At 38.6% G+C, this 19,119-nt stretch overlaps 1 protein-coding gene across 1 annotated transcript; it reads left to right on the top strand.

Annotated features, from left to right (window-relative positions):
- The first annotated feature begins 5,005 nt into the window (after positions 1-5,005).
- Positions 5,006-7,987, top strand: RNF182 (ring finger protein 182). The gene has a single exon (XM_090271756.1). The coding sequence runs from the start codon at positions 5,060-5,062 to the stop codon at positions 5,798-5,800; it is 741 nt and encodes a 246-aa protein (XP_090127882.1). The 5' UTR covers positions 5,006-5,059; the 3' UTR covers positions 5,801-7,987.
- The last annotated feature ends 11,132 nt before the right edge of the window (positions 7,988-19,119 follow it).

Here is a 19,119-nt window from a genome sequence, read left to right as displayed (position 1 = left end):
GTCCCACCCAGGTCAAGACACAGAACCTGTTAGCCCCTCTGCAGTCTGGCTCAGGCGCTTTCCCAACACCCAACATACAAGCCCCTCACAGGCATCTGCTGCCCTGACTTTCATGCTAATTCTTTCCTGGTTGCTGCTTAATTTAAATTTGCATGCCTACTAGAGCTTAGTTTTGCCTGTTTTGTGAGCTTTCTAGAAATGGAATCATACAGTAGGTGCTCTTTAGGGTCCAGCTTCTTCCACCCAACATCATCGTTGTCCACAGTTATGGAGTGAAGGTAGGGTGAGAACAGGCTGGAGGACCAAATAACAGCTCCAACGGATCGAAACCCTATGAAGTTACAGATTTTAGGTTATTATTTGAGTTCATAGAGGGACCTTAGAGTCATAATGAGACAGATGAAGTATTTACTGAGAACTCGGGCAGTTGGTAACCCAGCTTCCCAAGAGGGACAGTCACCAGGCTGTTTCATGCGGTTCCAGGAATGAGCACTTTTGCTGGCTTTGTTTCCAGCGGTGCCACCAGAGCGCAGGGCCATCGGCGCCCTGCCCAGCCATGCCACTCAGACGCAGCACTTGAAGTATTTCAGGCTGATGGCATGGGTTTGATAGAATTGGCCCTAGAATTAAAGTAGGTATCTTTTTAATTATATATTTGAACATTTGGCATTTTATTTGTGTGTTACCAAGAATCCCTCAATAGGAATTTTTGTAAATACAAACATTATGATTATATAACACTATCTTAACATATTCAAAAGGTCTGATAACAGATTTCTGTGAAAAAGGAAAGCTTTATTTCAAGTAATAGCTCAATACATCTAAACAAATAATTTATGTTCACTGAATTATAAACTAGAAATTGTGGCAAGCTCAACATAAAACATTCCTACTACTCTTCTAATTAATGGTTGGAACGTTGGTACAGAAAGTATTAATGTGAGCAGCTGACAATATAATGTGTTCTCACATACATATAAGCCTTTTTAAAGTTTTTATTTTTCCCAGATTTATTGAGATGTAATTGACATACAGCACTGTGTAAATTTAAGGTGTACAGAGTAATTATATACATTGTGAAACGATCACAATAAGTTTGGTTAACATCGATCACCTCATATAGATACAAGAAAGGAACATATGTTTTCCTTTTTTTTTCAACATATACCTACATGTCTTTTTTTTTTTTTTTTTTTGTTATTCTATTACAGTTGTCCCAGTTTTCCCCCCTTTGCCCTCTGTCCATCCCGCCCCTGGCTCTCGCAGTTAATTCTTACATTGTTGTTCATGTCCATGGATCATTCATACATGGAACAAATGTTTTTCCTTGTGATAAGAACTTATAGGATTTACTGTCTTAACAATTTCCAAATATACTATACAGCAGTGTCAGCTGTAGTCATCATGTTGTACATTACGTCCCTGGTATTTACTTATCTTATAACTGGAAGTTTGCACTTTTTGACCACCTTCATTCAATTCCCCATCTCCCCACTCCCCAGAAATCTAATCTTTAGATCTCTTTTCCTATGTGACTTTTTTAGATTCTACATATGAGATCAAATTTGTGCCTGACTTATTTCATTTTAGCATAATGCCTTAAAAGTCCATCCATGTTGCCAAAAATGACAGGAATTCCTTTTTATGGTTGCATAATATTCCATTGTGTGTATGTATGTAGGTAGGTATATCATATTTTTATCTATTACTTACTTATTGATGAATACTTAGGTTGTTTCAATGTCTTAACTATTGCAAATAATGCTGCTATGAACCTTGGGGTACATATATCTCTTTGATATTGTGTATTCATTTCCTTTGGATATATTCCCAGAGGTGGAATTGCTGGATCATATGGTAGTCATATTTTTAATTTTTTGAGAAACCTCCATACTGTGGCTGCACCAATTTGCTTTCCCACCAACAGTGCACAACAGTTCCCTTTTCTCTACGTCCTCTCCAGCATGTTATCGCTCATCTTTTTAATCATGGCTCTCTAACAGTTAGGAGGTGATATCTCACAGTGGTTTTGATTTGCATTTTATGATTAGTGATGTTTAGTACCTTTTTGTGTACGTTGACCATTCATATATGAGTATATTCTTTGGAGAAATGTCTATTCAGGTCCTTGGCCCATTTAAATATTGAATTATTATTATTATTATTTGTGCTATTGTGTTGTATGAGTTCTTTATATAGTTTGAATATTAACCCAGATACATGATTTGCAAATATTTTTCCCATCCCATAAGTTATCTTTTTTTTTTGCTGATTATTTCTTTGCTGTGCAGAAGCTTTTTACTTTGACGGAGTCCCACTTTTTATTTTTGGTTTTGTTGCTTGTGTTTTCAGTGTCATATCCAAAAAATCATTGCCAAGACCCATGTCAAGGAACTTGTTGTTGGCAGCCGTCCGTCTCGAGAGACGATGGTGTAGCTTCTTAAGAGTCTATCTGCACCGCCGAGAATGGTTGTGCAGTCCGACTCGGGAGTGACACGGTATCTGTCTCCTCCCGTGTTGAATCGACATCTTGTGATGACGCTGGAGTGTCCTCTCCAGTGAAACTGAAGCTACAGAGCCTGGGCAGGGTGATATGGAGGGTCTGCTGTTGCCCATGTCAAGGAACTTCTTCCTGTGTTTTCTTTTAGGAGTCTTACATTTAAGTCTTTAATTCACTTCAAGTTAATTTTTATAAGTTGAGTGATGTAAGATAGGTGTCTAATTTTATTACACAAAACCCTTTTGTTGATGTTCTATATGTATGCTCTGGCTTTCTGTGCTTTTAAATGACTATTTTTCTCTTTTCCTGATATCATTATGTATATGTTTACATACTTTTTTTCTTTTTCATACTTCACACACATCATTGGTCCTTTTGAAGGCAATAGAGGCTATCACTGCTGCAAAATCTATTACCATCCACTTCAGTAGGCCCGTGATTTAGACATGAGACTGAGTGGGAAGGCAGCTGCGAAGAGAATGTAACATGTCCAGTTTGGATGGGCCTTTGTCTGTGCAGCTAACAGGAGGACTGAATGAGTGGGGGCCATCCAGTAAGTAGAATACCAATGACCTGCCCAGGCCTAGGGACCATTCTGTGAAGGCAGCTAGGACTGGATGTGGCGATAGTGATAGAACACCTTCTTGTTCTTGACTATCATCCTGAAAATGTTCATCCCACAGGAGAATAAAAAGCCAGTGTTGTAGAAATGTGGTCAAGATAAAGTCACGTTTTGTAATGAAGTGGGCACATGTGTTCTCAACAGGATCAGAAATGAAGAAAATATTTAGGGCACACAGAAGGAAATGGGACAAGAGTTGATCCTTGTGTCTGTATATCATTTTTGTGTTCAAGAGTGGGTACATAAGTAATTGGCTTATGGTGGCAATTTCAAAATACATGCATTTATATATAGTAAACTTTATTTAAAAAAAAATTCTACCTACATTTTGGACTGCTGTCAGATTCTATTTATTGATTGACTTCTTTTTCCCACCAAGAATATCTTGCCACTCATGTCTGTTATATTATATGTTCTTGTATTTTATGCTCAATTAAAAATTTAGTTAAAGTCATGAATAAAAGAGAAGGTAATATATATTCATTACCAGTTATTCACAATTTCAGGAATTGTCCTAGTTTACCCACTCATCACCTCTTCTCTGTTAAGGCAGTATGAGCCATAGAAAATTTTAAATTCTACCACAGTTGCACTTTATTTCTTGAGACTGTTATGGCAGCCTTCTGCTATTATTATTTGGTGGTGTTCTTGGAAATTCAAATACATTTTGATATTTTTTCAAGCAAAACACAATTTAAGACAAATCTACTACCAAAATCACATCTATTAAAGCAAAATAAAATTTATTTGGACATTTCCCATATTATGTCTCCCTTCTATTAGTATAATATTTGAGAACTAACTGTGCATGTGAAATCAACCTTCAATCATTTGTCTAAAGCCAGTAATAGCAACTAAAGGCTGACATTAGCACAGTTGATAATATACTTTCTGTTCATTATAGAAAGAGAGTTTACATGAAATAAAGTAGGCAGACAGGTGAACCTCAAGTGCTTCTTGAGCCATGCATGCATGATTTTTCATGTTTGCAGATACTGTATAACTGTGCCTGTGTTGTGGTGTGTACTCTTTCTTGAAAATTAGACTCAACTTATTTATACTGCTGTGTCAGGGGTCATAGGCTTCATTCTTTCTTGAGTGAATGTATATGTACAACTATGGTTTTTAGGACCAGTATTGAAACAAAAAGTTTGAAATTGAATAATCAAATGGTAAAGGCATTTGTAACAGATTTCTTTACTCTGGGAAGGTGAAAACAGTCTACTGTATTTAAATATGCCGTCATCTATAAAAGTACTTTCTGAAAACACATTTTAAGCATTTATCCTTAAAATTTCACTTCTTGTGTGTGTTCCTAAGCACTATTGAGAGTACTTAAACAACTGGTATTTACACTAGAATCAGTCTATATTGAATTGAATTTGATGACAAATGTATCTATTTCTGATACGTGTCCTATTCTATCTTCAGAGAGGCCAGAATTTGTTATACGTTTCAGAGAGAAAATCACTATCTCTAGCTATACTCACAGTGCTTTAGAGTGTATTTTATGACTCTTAATTCCTTCTTTACTATCATATTTGTGGGCTGAAAAAGCTAAGCATAGAGATAACACTTTTCTGTCCTGGGGGCAGAAATATGTGAAAAGATGAAGGGGATTTAACCCTTTAAGTTTATATCTTCTGATCACTGAAGTTCAGAAAATTCCATAAAGCATTTTTCAGTAGAACTCTTTACTATATGAGAATCTCTTTTTCCCTTTGCAGATCCCCGGTGTGACCTTTTCAAATACGTGTTTGAGACAGAGTTACATGTAGAAGCTGAAAATGCCTGGAAGATTTCTCGTTTCTGTCACTGCTTTTCCTGCCTTTCACATCCCTGCCTGATTTGGTTGATGTGATGTTCTGAGGAACACCTTAATTGAAGTCATTCTTCAACAAGACTCATCTGGCCAAAGATTGTACATATACTTCAAGATGGCTAGTCAACCACCAGAAGATGCCGCAGAGTCCCAGGTCTCCGACGAGCTTGAGTGTAAGATCTGCTATAATCGATACAATCTGAGACAGAGGAAACCCAAAGTGCTGGAGTGTTGTCACAGGGTTTGTGCCAAATGCCTCTGTAAGATCATAGACTTTGGGGACTCCCCTCAAGGTGTCATCGTCTGTCCTTTCTGCAGATTTGAGACATGCCTGCCAGATGATGAAGTTAGTAGCCTGCCTGATGACAACAACATCCTCGTGAACTTGACTTGTGGAGGCAAAGGCAAGAAGTACCTGCCAGAAAACCCCACAGAGCTGCTGTTGACCCCCAAGAGGCTGGCCTCTCTTGTCAGTCCTTCCCACACTTCCTCCAACTGTCTGGTTATAACCATCATGGAGGTGCAGAGAGAGAGCTCACCATCTCTGAGCTCCACTCCTGTGGTTGAATTTTATAGGCCTACAAGTTTCGACTCTGTTACCACTGTGTCACACAACTGGACTGTGTGGAACTGTACCTCCCTGCTGTTTCAGACATCCATCCGGGTGTTGGTTTGGTTGCTAGGTTTGCTCTACTTCAGCTCCTTACCCTTAGGGATCTACCTGCTGGTCTCTAAGAAGGTCACCCTCGGGGTCATCTTTGTTAGCCTCGTCCCTTCGAGCCTTGTTATTCTGATGGTGTATGGTTTTTGCCAATGTGTATGTCATGAATTTCTAGACTGTATGGCACCTTCTTAATCAATATGCAAACTAAGAAATTTGACACACATTGCCATGTTTCAAGTTAGGTAATTTATCATCTATTTTCTTTTATATTCTCTATGATTAGCACCCATGACATTAAGCCATTGGCCATATGTCTGTGGTCCATTTTCCATCACATGTTGACACAGTTGGTTTTCCTGTATGCTGGAAGTATAAATGTTCATTTCCATTTTGGTGTTTGCAAAGAAGCAAAAATGTATAAGCTGACCCTTCATGGAGCTTTTTGTGTGAGTCTTCTCAGAGAAAGGGAAGGACTTCACTCAGCCCTACTAGACAGACACCGTAGGAGAGGAGCCCTTAGGCTGCAGCAGATGTCTTTGTGGAAGGTCATGAATGAACTGATAACCTCTTCTCGTCATCATGATCGATAGATAACCTATGATGGAGGGTGAACACGAGAGGAGAGCTGTTCCAAGACAGATCCATTTGAAAAGCATGCACTCCCTGCCCAGCTCTGTTGTTGGAGTGCCCCTGAATCCTCTTTAGCTGTTTTCTCTTGTAAGTTAACGCTGCTCTCTGTGGGCTGCTACTCCAGTTGAGGTGCTTGTTCCCTTTGCACTTTCTCCCTTGTCAAGAGAAAATTCGGCCTCATTCCCTTGTGCGCTTTTAATTAAATATGTTTTGCCTCAATACTAAAGAGAATTTAAAACATTAAGCCATTTGCATCAAAGTAAACTTGAGGACAGTATTGCCACTTGTCCTGGAGACACACCCTTTCCGCATATTTATTTTCCTCCTCTGTCTTCTCTGAAATTCTTGTGGAGCAGTCATTGTTCCTGGAAATCTTCATTTGCATCTTTACTTAAAACATTTTAGTTCACATTTTAAAAAAACAACAAAAAAAAACCACATTGTTCAATTAGTCCCACCTCTTATCCTGAATGAGGTTTCATTTAAATTAGTTGCTTTAAGATTGTAAGGATTTCAGTTTCTTCCCACTGTATTTTAAATTCTGCTGTGGACTTACTTGATGTAATCCTATAACAATTTGGGGTTAAATTGTGACAGTGGAAACCCAGAAACAATGAATGAGATGTGTTGGTTCACACTTTGACATGCTGAGAATCTTGATATTTTGCTGTACTCCACTGAATTAACCAAAATGTAATCATTTAGGTTTGTGTTGCAGTAGGCCAGGCAAGAGGATGGGCAAGAAACACTGAAAGCTGATGCCCTGCTTGAAAAGACCCTTCAAGGAAGTAAAATGAAGGTGGCAGAATCCATTTTAGAATGGATTCAAGTTCTTACACAATATATTTTAAATAAAAATATAAGCTTTGTGACTTCAGCTAATGAACTTTTCATGATGTAGGGGAAGTTGAATGTATATATTTACGAGAGGAAATTGTTTAGCATCTTTTAGGTTTGAGGGAATAGAATGTCCACAGAAACTAGAGAACGAAAGGCTTATTAGTCTCTAAAACCCAGTACTGATGATTAACATTAAAATATTTATAACTCTTAGAAAGGGGCTTTACTGAGAAAACTTCAGCTTGTTTGTGAAGAAACATTTGTTGCGTGATATAGTTACAGTGGATCAGTTCCAATCTCCCTATTCAGGAAAAATTGACACTTATTTCTAGAATAGTAGTTTGATTTTAATTATATAACTATTAACTTTGAGAATATGTATATGCCCAAGGTAAGTATGACAGAAAAGTATATGTGGGATGTGGTCCAATGAATTTAAGCCTCAAGACATATCTAAATACACTGATGGTTTCATAAAATCTACTTTAGATAGCAGTGTGAATGCAATTTCCAAAAGTCCCTTTGTACTTAGAGTAAATACACGGTTAGGAAATGTTTTGTGGTTTGGGTTTATATATTTATAAGGTTTTTTAAAGAAATGTTCATTTTGTCTGAACAAAAATGATGTTAACTTTGATATTAGAGATGTAACAAATAAACTGGTGAATTATATGATAACATTTCTAGAAAGCTCTGGACATGGGTACTATGCATTTTGCTTATTTGTATAATGTCTGATGTTTTAAACTTGTATCTCTGTGTATTGTGATAGTCTTTTTTTTCTTTTTTTAGTTGCTAGTAAGTTGATTTGGTTGTAAAAGCTTTAAACGTATGACAACAAAAAACTCTTTATGCTGTTGAATGAAAAAAGAACAATGTTTCAATATTTTACTTACTGTGAGGTTTTGTTTGTCCATTAAACTGTTATTATTTCTGAACTAGAAGTTTGATTTTGCTGACTCACGGTTGAGAGTTAATGATTACTTTGGACCTCTGTTTCTGTTAGATAACTGTCCACTTCCAGAGGTGTTGATTCAGCTAATGCCTTTATCATATTCATGAAGATTTCAGAGCCTTCCAACAATGTTGATCTAACTTAACCCACCCCACATCTAAAAGGCCTTTAAAAAAAAATTTTTTTTAAAGGGAGAAAAATTAGGGAAGGTAAAACAAAAATACTGTCTTTATCTTTAAACACATCTTTTTATGTTTTTATCTTTAAACATCTTTTCCAGATTTTGCGTAGCTGCTCAACAAAATAGAGTCCATTTTGGTTGGTGAATCCCTCCCCACATCCACATTGGTCTGGGAAATTTTTTAAAAATTACCTGATATCTAAATATGACCACTTTTAGGCAAAATAGAAATAATTTAGAATATGTAACAGTTATATGCTTATGCTAATTAGTGAACTGGTACCATATATTAATCAAGAACTATGGTTTCATTCACTTCCAAAATCTTTACATAAACTAGCAAAGAATTGGGTTAAGGAAAGCAGTTACCTGTGCTCGTTATAACATGAGTGTGAACTCATGCTTATCTGCCGAGATGCCCTCAAATAATGAGCATTTGACTGGCTGTACACAGGTACTAGGCCTCAAAGACGCCCTGAGTTTGAAGAAATGTCCTAACATGTCAACCAGGTCGACATGGGAGCTGAAGGGACCCTGTGTTGACAGGCTAGCTGGCTTAGCGGTTCCATGGGCTCTGTGACCGTGAGGGCACGGAAGAGGGGCGATGGAGGTAAACTGTAATCCTGTGTGTTTCTGCATTTTCTGAAACTTGTTCTTTTTGCATACTGTTCTTGGTAAAAAGCAAGTACCTGCCTTGATTCTTTTAAAACACCACAGAAACACTGCATCTTATTCTAGAGCTTTCCTCAAAGCCCGAAAAAGTTTAATCCATTGCTCTTCAAGCTTGAGTCTTAAATGTTTTCTACTTCTCTGCCCCTTTGATGTTTACTTTTCTTTGCCTGAAGTCCTTTATGAATCCTGACACCTCTGTGAGAAACCCAACGCTCAGCATTGAGTCTTACCTTATAAGTTCCCCTAAAAAATCCCTTAAAAGATATATATTTCTTTTTAAAAAGAATGTAGGTAACAATCTTGAAATGTGAGTTTATTCCAAGTGAGTCCTAAAGCAATACAGATTCAGCTCAATTGCTTATTTGTTGTTTAAATCTTGGTATAATCCAAATCTAAGTATACTCATTGTATGTATATATATATAATTTAATGTGCAATCTACTCAGATTTTTCTTTGTGTTCCCAAACTATCTTCTATAGTTTAAAAACCAAAACACAAACCAGAATCTAGTCAAGCTTTATGCATTGTACTTGGTTGTTATGTATTTTGTTGTCTTATTCTGGAATAGACACTACACCTTGTTTTTCCCATGACATTGACTTCTTAAAGAAAGCAGGCCAGTTATATTGTACAATGTCCCACAGTCTGGATTTGTCTCTTTCCTTATGGTGGTGTTTAACTACTTCTTTCACTTATATTTCCCCTTTTGAAAATTAGGTCTAGAAGCATGAGTGGATTCAAGAAGTGTTGAGCAAGAAGTTTTCTTAGGTGATACTATGTACTTGGTATTGCATCACATCAGGAGCCATGAATGAAAGGTTGCTCTATCATTCGAAACCCTGTCTGATCACTTGGGATGGTGACCTCCAGTTCTCTCCATTTTCTCCTGTACAATTAGCAAGTCACCTGTGGGGTGGTGCTTTGGCACCATGCAAATATCATCTTCCCTAATGATTTTTACTGCATGGTCTTAGTATCTAGTGATGATCCTTGCCTGAATTGATTAATTTTTCAAAGACTGGGAATGCATTATTCTGAAGGTTTTCAAGAGAGGGTGGTTCAGTTGTGTTTCAACAGGTATGCTGTGGAAGAAATAGAATTATAGGAGCCTACACCTGTCTAACGCTTCAGTAAATCTTAAAGTTGGAATGCATCTTTTATTGAAGGAATAAACTGAAATGGGGAACAATCTTATCTCCTTGGGTGTGCTCTATAGTCTCAGAGAAAAAAGAAACCCAAATTTTCTAATAACATTGTTTTAAACCTGTAAGTAATACACTTGACTCTAGCCTCAAAGAAAATGCCAGTTGGGTTTCATAACCACTTACCTGAAACACATGATTATTCTCTTGCTTAAGCTGCTTAACCAGTTCTCTGGTTACCTTCCAAATCAGGTTTGGACTACTTGTCATTTTCCTTAAGACTTCATATTTCTTTGCCTCAATATTTATTAGATCTTCTTGAACTCTTCACTTCAGACAGTTCTGTTTTCTTCTTATTCTAGTAATTAATTCACACCTCAGTTTACTATTCAGAGTAATACTGTTCGGCCAGAATAATATTTTTTATTGTCTGACCATTTATTTCCTCCCTTCCTAAAATCCCTTCCAAGTGTGGGTTCTTCCATACAGTTCACTGTATATTCCAATCTTGATACTATTCTGGAGCTTTCTCTATGTTCACTTTAAATTTTTAGATTTTTCAGTCCCTGGCATGGCAAATGGAATGTATGCAGAACTTTTATCAGCTCACCTAATGAAATCTATAGACTTTATAGATAATATTTTAAAATTAATAACAAATATTATTCTTAAGTAAAATGTATGCTGTATAATTGTAACTTAATGTCTTCCCCTAATTTTTTTTAGCAAGAGAAAATAACCAAATTTTATATATATATGTGGGAACCCCACATACATGAAAGTGTCAGACACCCCACATGCAAGAGAAGTTCAGAGAAAGAAAGGGGGGTTGAGGTATATAAGACACCCTGGGATGAGGCAATGCACTTTGTGGGCTTTAGAGGTCCATTGCAGAATGATATGGAAGAACAGACTTCAGTAAACAGAAGTATGTCCTGCCCTACAGATAGGTCAAAAGAAGTTATCTCTAATATCATCTCTCATGGGCAAGGCCTCTAATTCAAGTTCTTCTACTTAGTTAAGAGGGTAGGGGTATAAGCTTTACCTGAGCTAAAGTTGTCTTTAGTTCAAAACAATCTGTACACCACATAGGCACATCCTGGGGTGACTTGTTCTGGACACCATAGTTCCTTCCTCTGAAACTTTCCTGGAAGTTTCATGTTCCAGAAGTTGGGTTGGTAGATTGTCCTATAGCTTATTAAACCATCTCCCGCTAATTCTTGCCAATACAGTTCCAATTTGGTTGAACCAATTATGAATTATATCTTGGCTAATAGAAATATAGCAGGCTAAGTCAGCTAATTTGAAGAGCTGGCTTAATGTTTCAAATTTCTTCTCAATAGTTTAGAATAAATTAGGCTTTTTATTGTTTTGTATCTTTGGATAAGAAAGCTTATCTTCTAACATGGACTTTTAAATGAATAAAAATAACACTGTAGCTATGAAATACCTGTTTTGTTATATGCTTAGCCAAAACCTCTTGCATTCTTCCTTTTTTTCTCATTTTCTTTGATTCCTTTAAGGCCATTTATAGAAGAACCTAGTGCCTCTCATTGCCACTGTCCTTCCTCCACACTTGCACACACACCTCCAAGTGTTCACGTTTTATCAAACACAGTTTTATGAAAGAGACCCACATTAATCTGTGCCAGTTGATAATTATGCACTTAAGTACTGTTTTAAAATATTTTTGTGGCCTCTAACAATCGCACGTATGATGTCTCGTGGAATAATGGAGCCAGCTGCTTGTCTCAGAGGTACCTGTATAGGGTTCACCGTTCCTGAGCAGTGGAGGTTGTCCCTAGTCATGCGATGAGTCTATTGAGGTCGCTTCATTTTTCAGTGCATTTCAGCTGGAACTATGTATTTCTATGGTTAAATTTATCATTCATTACAATTTTTATTTCTGGTTTGAGTTTTAAAAATTATAAATAATTATTTCCAGACGATAATGTGACTAACTCTGACCATCAGTTGAAAGGGAGCATAATGTTCCACACTGCTGTGGGATGTTTCTGCTGCTAGAGAGGAGGATGGAGGGAAGCAGCAGCAGGAGACAAAAGCAGTCCTAAGTTGTGTCTGGAACTGGGGAGAGGGACTGCGCTGCTGATTACTTAACCCTCTTCCTTACCTACAGTTCTATATCCCCGATGGGAACCTTGTCAAATTGCTTGATAAAACACCTAAAGATTCATTATTTTAACTCATATTATTGACTCCCTTTTATGCATCATATACAAATATTCTTTGATTCTGACATGATATCCATTTTATTGATAAAATATAAAGACAACCATGGCGTTTAAAAACAGTGTTTATTAAAGCAGTTGTTCCAAAACACATGACACGGAACGTGTCCAAATAGACAAGGAGCCCAGGAGGAGGGCTCACACTGAGCCCGTCTAAGAAGCTGTGCGTTATCTTCCTCAGGGATCCCGACTGAGCAGCAGCCGAGTAAAGTGCAAACACTTTTGGTTAAAGAAAGCTGTTTAGCATTTTAACAGTTTAACTCAGTGTTTTCTCAAATGTACATAACCTTGAAGCATTTTCTCAAAACATCTAATATTTTGTGGAATTAGTGTTCTATGGAGACCATTTTGTGAAATTTTTCATGGGAGAATTGCTAAAACAGTCATGATATAGATTCTGACTGCAGATGTCAATCACTGCACCAGTACATGAATTACAAAGACAGTGGAGAAGAAAGTCATGATGAGGCAGTAGGTCCAAGTAGAATGTCAAAATGCAAAGGAGGTAGGTCAAGTTTCCAGCTTAAAAAATTTGCATCCTTATCAAAGTCTTCTGGGATGACACTTTCGAAGCACGCCTCTAATGTCTGCATCAGCATCTGTCTTCCCATTGCACAAGGGGATGTGTCTATATGAACACAGAAGGAGGTCCCAAGCAGAATAATCAACTACTGGTTATTTTTTCAGCCTCTGAAAATCCCACAGTTAATTCGCAAAGAATGGAAACCAATGTTCCAAATTTTGAAGAACCTGTGCCAGATTTAAAACGTTGATCACCAAATGCTAGGACTGGAAAGATTTTAGAGATCCCAGTCCAACCGCCTTATTTTACAGACAGTAAAACTGACACAGAGAAATGACCGAAGGAGTCACAGCACAAGTGCCAGAGCCAAGTTTCAACGAAACCTTGAAGCCCAAGCCTGCGTTTTACCCTGTTGCTCAGTCAGTATTAGTCAACTTATTTATCAAATTACAGGCAAAGAAATATGCAGCTAAACAGAAGTTATTTTCCTAGAAGCTATTTTAGCTGCAAGAATATGTAATGAAGACAGGAAATATAATCATCAGAATTATTCAACATCTTCATTTATTGTAGAGAAGCTCAAAGCTTTTGAGTACTGAAAGCTGTCCATAAAACCAACACAGAGCTTCACCACACAACCTTCATGAGAATATTAATTCCAGAGTTTTTAATGTGTCTTTTGCTCCCTGCATTGTCTGTTTCAGCTGAGTTAATTTTGTCTGTTTCTTTTGGTCTTTATGTTTCATGGAGAACCATCCCTCAACTGTCTGATCCTTAGGTGTCTTTTCAGTTTAGTGAGGAGCTAAACAAGACGGTTGGAAACTGTGCGAGGCTGGGCCTCTGGGGACGGCTCTCCTGTTCTGCTGGCCAGGCTCTGTCCTCACTCTGTCTAGGCCTTCCTTTTAAGTTGATGAGTTTCTTCACGGAGGAAATCCTGGTTGCCAGTGTTGGAAGCTGAGCCAGGGGAGTAGGGTATCTGACTCCCTTTTCAATCTAGAGCCTATCATTCAATACCTCTGCTTTCAGGAGGACTTCTTACCTCCACCCTCAGGTGCTCCTGGTGTCTCTGGGGACAGGGGTCCTCTGATGCAACTTCTCTAGGAAGAAAACCTCTGTCTTCAGCAGGCCAGGGGAGGAGGTAACGGGATCTGGGAGGCTTTGCCAGCTCTCAACCACTGGACAGACATCTTCAGGGATAGCGAGGGCCTCTAATTCTTGAGCTTCTCCAAGGTTCTGGTACACGGATTAGCTTGCTCCTTTTTGACGTACCTTCTCGCTGCCGCTGCCACTTTCTCCTGCTGAGGGCTCAGGGACAGCTTTCGGTAAAATGTGTGCTCACAATACTTATTAGCTGTGGTGGTTTCAAGTGAGCTCCCACAGGTTCCAGACATTTAGAACTTTTTCTTACAATGTGGTTGAAGTGTGTATACAACACAAAGGAGGTTAAAAATGTTCAGAAAGCACATGTACTGATCCCACCTCAACACGGATTGGCTTGTTACCAAACAGCAGTTGGGGTCCCCCTGCCCACCCCCATCCTTGAGGCAAAATTCCAGAGGCAAAGGTTTGGTGATAAAGGGAAGAAGTCTTTATTCAAAGTCACAGCCTTAATCACTTAAACCTATCAGTTAAGGTGACATGTGGGGTTTCCTATCATTCCCCCTGTTATTTTATTTCTATTGGGTTACTTTACAAACTAAAACAACATAAGATACAAAAGCTATGCTTTTGGAAGAATGGCAGGCTTCTGCCTCAGAAGCTGTCCCCTCTAGGAAACCCAAAGAAGAATAACCCTGCCACTCCGCCAGGCCAGCCGGACCCTAGGCTGTCCCATACTTCCTTCCCATCCAAAATGTCATCTGTTGGGAAATGCAGGCACCTGCAGCACCACCATCCAGGCGTCCTCGAGAAAGACGAGCCCAGGAGCCAGAGAGCCTGAGCCAGCTGCCCAAGAGTCCTGCTTTTATTTCAAATCTGCCCATAATTCCATGTGCTCTAGAGGCATTCAGTTTCTCAGCCAATCCCATCCTAGTCTCTTTTCATTGCTTTGGCAAACTCCTCCTATGAACCCTTCCTACTTCTTCTGAGTGATCTGATCAGATCGCTCTGTATCAGGCTCACTTGGAGTTCAGATTCTCCAGAGAGAACCTGTCCTCAGTAGCAATCTCACCCAAGAAGAACTCTATCAGTGGGTGTTAGTATCATCTCACGACATCAGGGTGCAAAAAATGTGCAGGGCAATCTGGTAGATTTTTTAAAAGCCTCCTCTTTTCTGTATTTAATGAAGATATGCCAAAAAAGTGATTGCTGGTTTAGATTACTTTTAATAGCATTTGAATAGCCATGAGCAGAAATCGTTTTCTTTTTTAACTTGTCTATTAAATATACCATGCCCCTAAGGGTATAAAATAACTCTAGCATAAATGAGACACAACACTTGCAGTGATTAATGATCTCATAAACTTAAAATCCCAGAACATCAAAGCCAATGTTTTCCTCGGAAAAGGTTTCCTGTGGCCACGTTATTCATCAACATCTATTTTGCAAGATGCTGACATTGTTCTAACTGAAAATTCAGAAATAATTAAGCATTTGTCAGGCATCATTTGTTTTCAATTATGCAGGTAAGTGTGAGACTGGAGTCTGTTGTCTGTAAAAGTATCTGACATTGGTACATCAGCCAATTACTGTTTAACATTGGGTTGCAAAATTATAACATGCTATACACTAAGTAGTTAAAACTGAAGTGATGTACTCTGTTGAGTAATAAGGTTGTTTCCTGTACTTTTTAAAAAAACGATTTTATCTTAAGAGAGGAAGGGATGGAGAAATAGAGGGAGAGAAACATCAATGTGTGAGAGCTATATCAACCAGTTGCCTCTTACACACCCCCAACAAGACCTGGCCCACAACCCAGGCATGTGCCCTGATTGGGAATCAAACCGGCAACCATTTGGTTTGCTGTTTAGCGCTCAGTCCACAGAACCACACCAGCCAGGGCTGTTTCCTGTACTTTTTAAGTAACATTGTGCTTATGAGTTAGGACCCCTATGGAATCAGCCTGTTCCCCCTTCCTGCAGCATGCATCTATGGACACACTGCATGACAGCTCTGTCTGGGATTTCCTGAGCATTACCAAGTGCCACACCCTGGGGGAACTGCCTTAAGTTCATTATCTCATGCCTTCCTCACAGCAAACCTATTATCCTCATCTAGCAGCTAAATTCAGGATGATACCAGGTGAGAAATAAACACTTGCTTTTCACAAACCCAGCTCTCCTCCTTAGAAGTATCCCCCTTTAACTATTAAAATTTTAATGAATCTATTTTACACCTGAAGAGGGGAAGTACTTCATTCCCCTGACCTCCCACTTATTTGTCTCTCTAGTTTTGTTACTCTACATAATCTCTCCATTGACTATGTTTATGCCTTAAATAATACACTTTATCCCTCAGGCTTATTTCTTCATGACTAGATGCCTCTCCCTGTTCCCTAAACTCCAGTCCCTAGATCTCAGCTTTCTGTTGATTTGGGATGGAGACTGAGAATAGCTTAGTGCCATTCTTTCCAGCAGCATTAAATAAACATTTCTTATGCTTTTTATTTAGAAAAGGTTTAGATTTACAAAAACTTTTAGATTACAGTAGATGTATTGCTGTTCAGACAAAATCAGGGATCTGGAAGCAATGAGAAGGGGAGAATGACTTTGGAGGCCAACTCTGGAGTTTTCCAGGTCACCCACTCCATAATGCCCAGATCAAGCATGGTGCGTGCCCTGCCTGCCCTAATGATCTCACCACCCCAAGTGGCATGGTTTTTTCTTTCCATAGAATTCTCACAGGTATTACCTCTACATGTGATTAGCTTTAAATTCTTGTATTATAAGTTATTTTGAGTCTTTTCAAGACTATATGTTCTCTTTAAAAATATTGTACAAGTGTCACATGAATAGAGGCTCTGTCTTATGCATTGCCTTACCTCTCAGATGTTTAGGATACAGTGGACACACGAAATGTTTCCTTGAGGCACAGAATGTGGTCTGGTCAGTACCATCACCTGATAGGCCACATACTCCTAGTTTTTACCTCTTGGATATCTGGATTCCTCATCTCTCCTCTTGTTGTATACATAAAAGAAGAATTTGAGAAGGTAAGTAGTTTTGAAAATGATGAAAATGTAAAATTGTTTTTTTAATACGTGATTCACAGAATGAGTAACGCTAGACTTTGAAAATAGAGTCCAATCTTCTGAAGTTAAGAGAAATCTCATTAATGAACAAAGTAGTTTAAAAGACTCTGGCCCCCTGGCTGCTGTGGCTCAGTGGATTGAGCGTCGGCCTGCGAGCCAAATGTCGCTGGTTCGATTCCCAGTCAGGGCACATGACTATGTTGCATGTCAGGTCCCAGTTGGGGAAGTAAGTGAGAGGTAACCACACAGTGATGTTTCGCTCCCTCTCTTTCTCCTTTTTCCTCTCTCTAAAAATAAAACAAATAAACAAATAAATAAATTATAAAAAAATAAAATATATAAAAATAAAAAATATATATATAATAAAACTTAATTTAAAAAAAGGAAAAAAAAAAAAAAAGACCGTGGCCTTATAATGAAGCATCTTTCCCTCTATTGTAAATAAACTTTTTAAAAAAGCATTTTCAGTCGTTGTTTTGGTGATGCTTTTGACACTTTGAGATAATGATACCAGTTAAGAAGAAATATTGAGAATCCAACAGGCCAAGTTGTTGGCTGAAAAGCTATATTTTGAGTGTAAATGTGCAATTGTGACTTTTCAAAATTCTAAGCATGTATTTAAATCAGCTGGACTGAGAGTGCAGCAGGATCATAGGTAGCTTCTCCGTGTAGTCAGTGGGATGCAGGAGAGGAGAGAAGGAAGACTGGGCACAGGCAGGGGGTGGTGTTAAGATGCTCAGCCCACTCCCAGGATCCGAGCAATCTGCTTGGTGTTCATTTCTTGTAAGATCATCCAGGGCAATAACTAATTTCACTTTCATAAAATAAGATACTGTACCCAGTCATTTGAACACATCATTCTTATTTAATTTGTCTAGCAACCCAACAAAATAAGTGTTATAAACCTGATTGTACTGAGGGAAAAATTGATAGTGCAGTTGCCCAAGGTTACAAAGCAGTGACAGACCCGAGGGTCTTCTGACAGCTGGCTGATTCTGAAATCGGAATTCTTTCCCCACATTTCTCCTGGAGCAGTGATTTTCCACCTTGGCTGCACATTAGAGTCATGTGGAAACCTGAAAACTCTTACCACCCAGGCCACATCCCAGACCAATTTAACTAAAATCTCTGCGGTTGAGGCCCAAGGACCCCACTGATTCTAATGTGCAGCCAAATTTGAGAACCAGTGTCTTAAGATGCTGACTTTTGCAAAATAGAGACAAATGTTAGGATGTATTAGTTTTAAGTTTATTAATGTAACTATTGTTTGATGAATAAGATACTAATCTGGGTTCATCTTGCCATTTGATCATTATGAGGTTTTGGGAAATCAGTAAATGGAAAAAAAAGTCTCATCATTGGAAAGGGTAGAGAACAGCATAATGATCAGCTATATCCACTCTCACTTCAACCTAAAGTTGTGCTATATTAGTTTCAGTTTTTCTTAATAATTAAAAGGATACATATTCATCAGAAACTTCCTGTGTTTCCGACCTCATTGCCCTCTCATTCCAATTGTGTTTTGTACTTCTGTTCATGCTTTCATATGCTTACTATTGAGTATATAGTCATGAACTGCATAACTATGTTCTGGTCCAAGACAGATTGCATATACAACTGTGGTCGCATAAAGTTATAATATAGCTGAAAAATTCCTGTTGCGTAGTGACATTGTAGCTGTTGTAAAATCTGTAGCACAATGCATTACTCACGTGTTTGTGTCGATGCTGCTGCACAGTGTGTATAAAGTCTATAGTAGCGCACAGTAATGTCCTAGGCCTTCACACTCACTCATGTGGTAAGTGGAAAAAGAACAAAGTGCCTCTCAAACTTAGAGTAGAAAATGACTAAGCACCCCTCCCGAGCTAGCTGTCACCTGCCCCAAGAGTTACATGCCCCAGACAGAACTGGAGTTAGGCAACCATGAAACAAACATGGCCTGCTGTCCTGCAGGACCTGAGCCAATAGCTGTGCTAAAACAGAGTATCCATCACTGGCCACACACCTGACCACTAAGTTCCTTATTGTCAGAGGCAACTGAGGTATAGCTGTCAGCACCCTGCTGAGGCCTGGCTCTTCCCCCTTGAGCATTTCCCAGGAGCAAGGGCCATAAATCTCCTGGACTTTCC

The sequence above is a fragment of the Furipterus horrens genome, unplaced genomic scaffold, assembly GCF_987537825.1.
Source record: "Furipterus horrens unplaced genomic scaffold, mFurHor1.1.pri manual_scaffold_3, whole genome shotgun sequence".
In the NCBI taxonomy this organism is placed as follows: domain Eukaryota; kingdom Metazoa; phylum Chordata; class Mammalia; order Chiroptera; family Furipteridae; genus Furipterus; species Furipterus horrens.
This window is presented reverse-complemented; position numbering and strand designations above follow the sequence as displayed.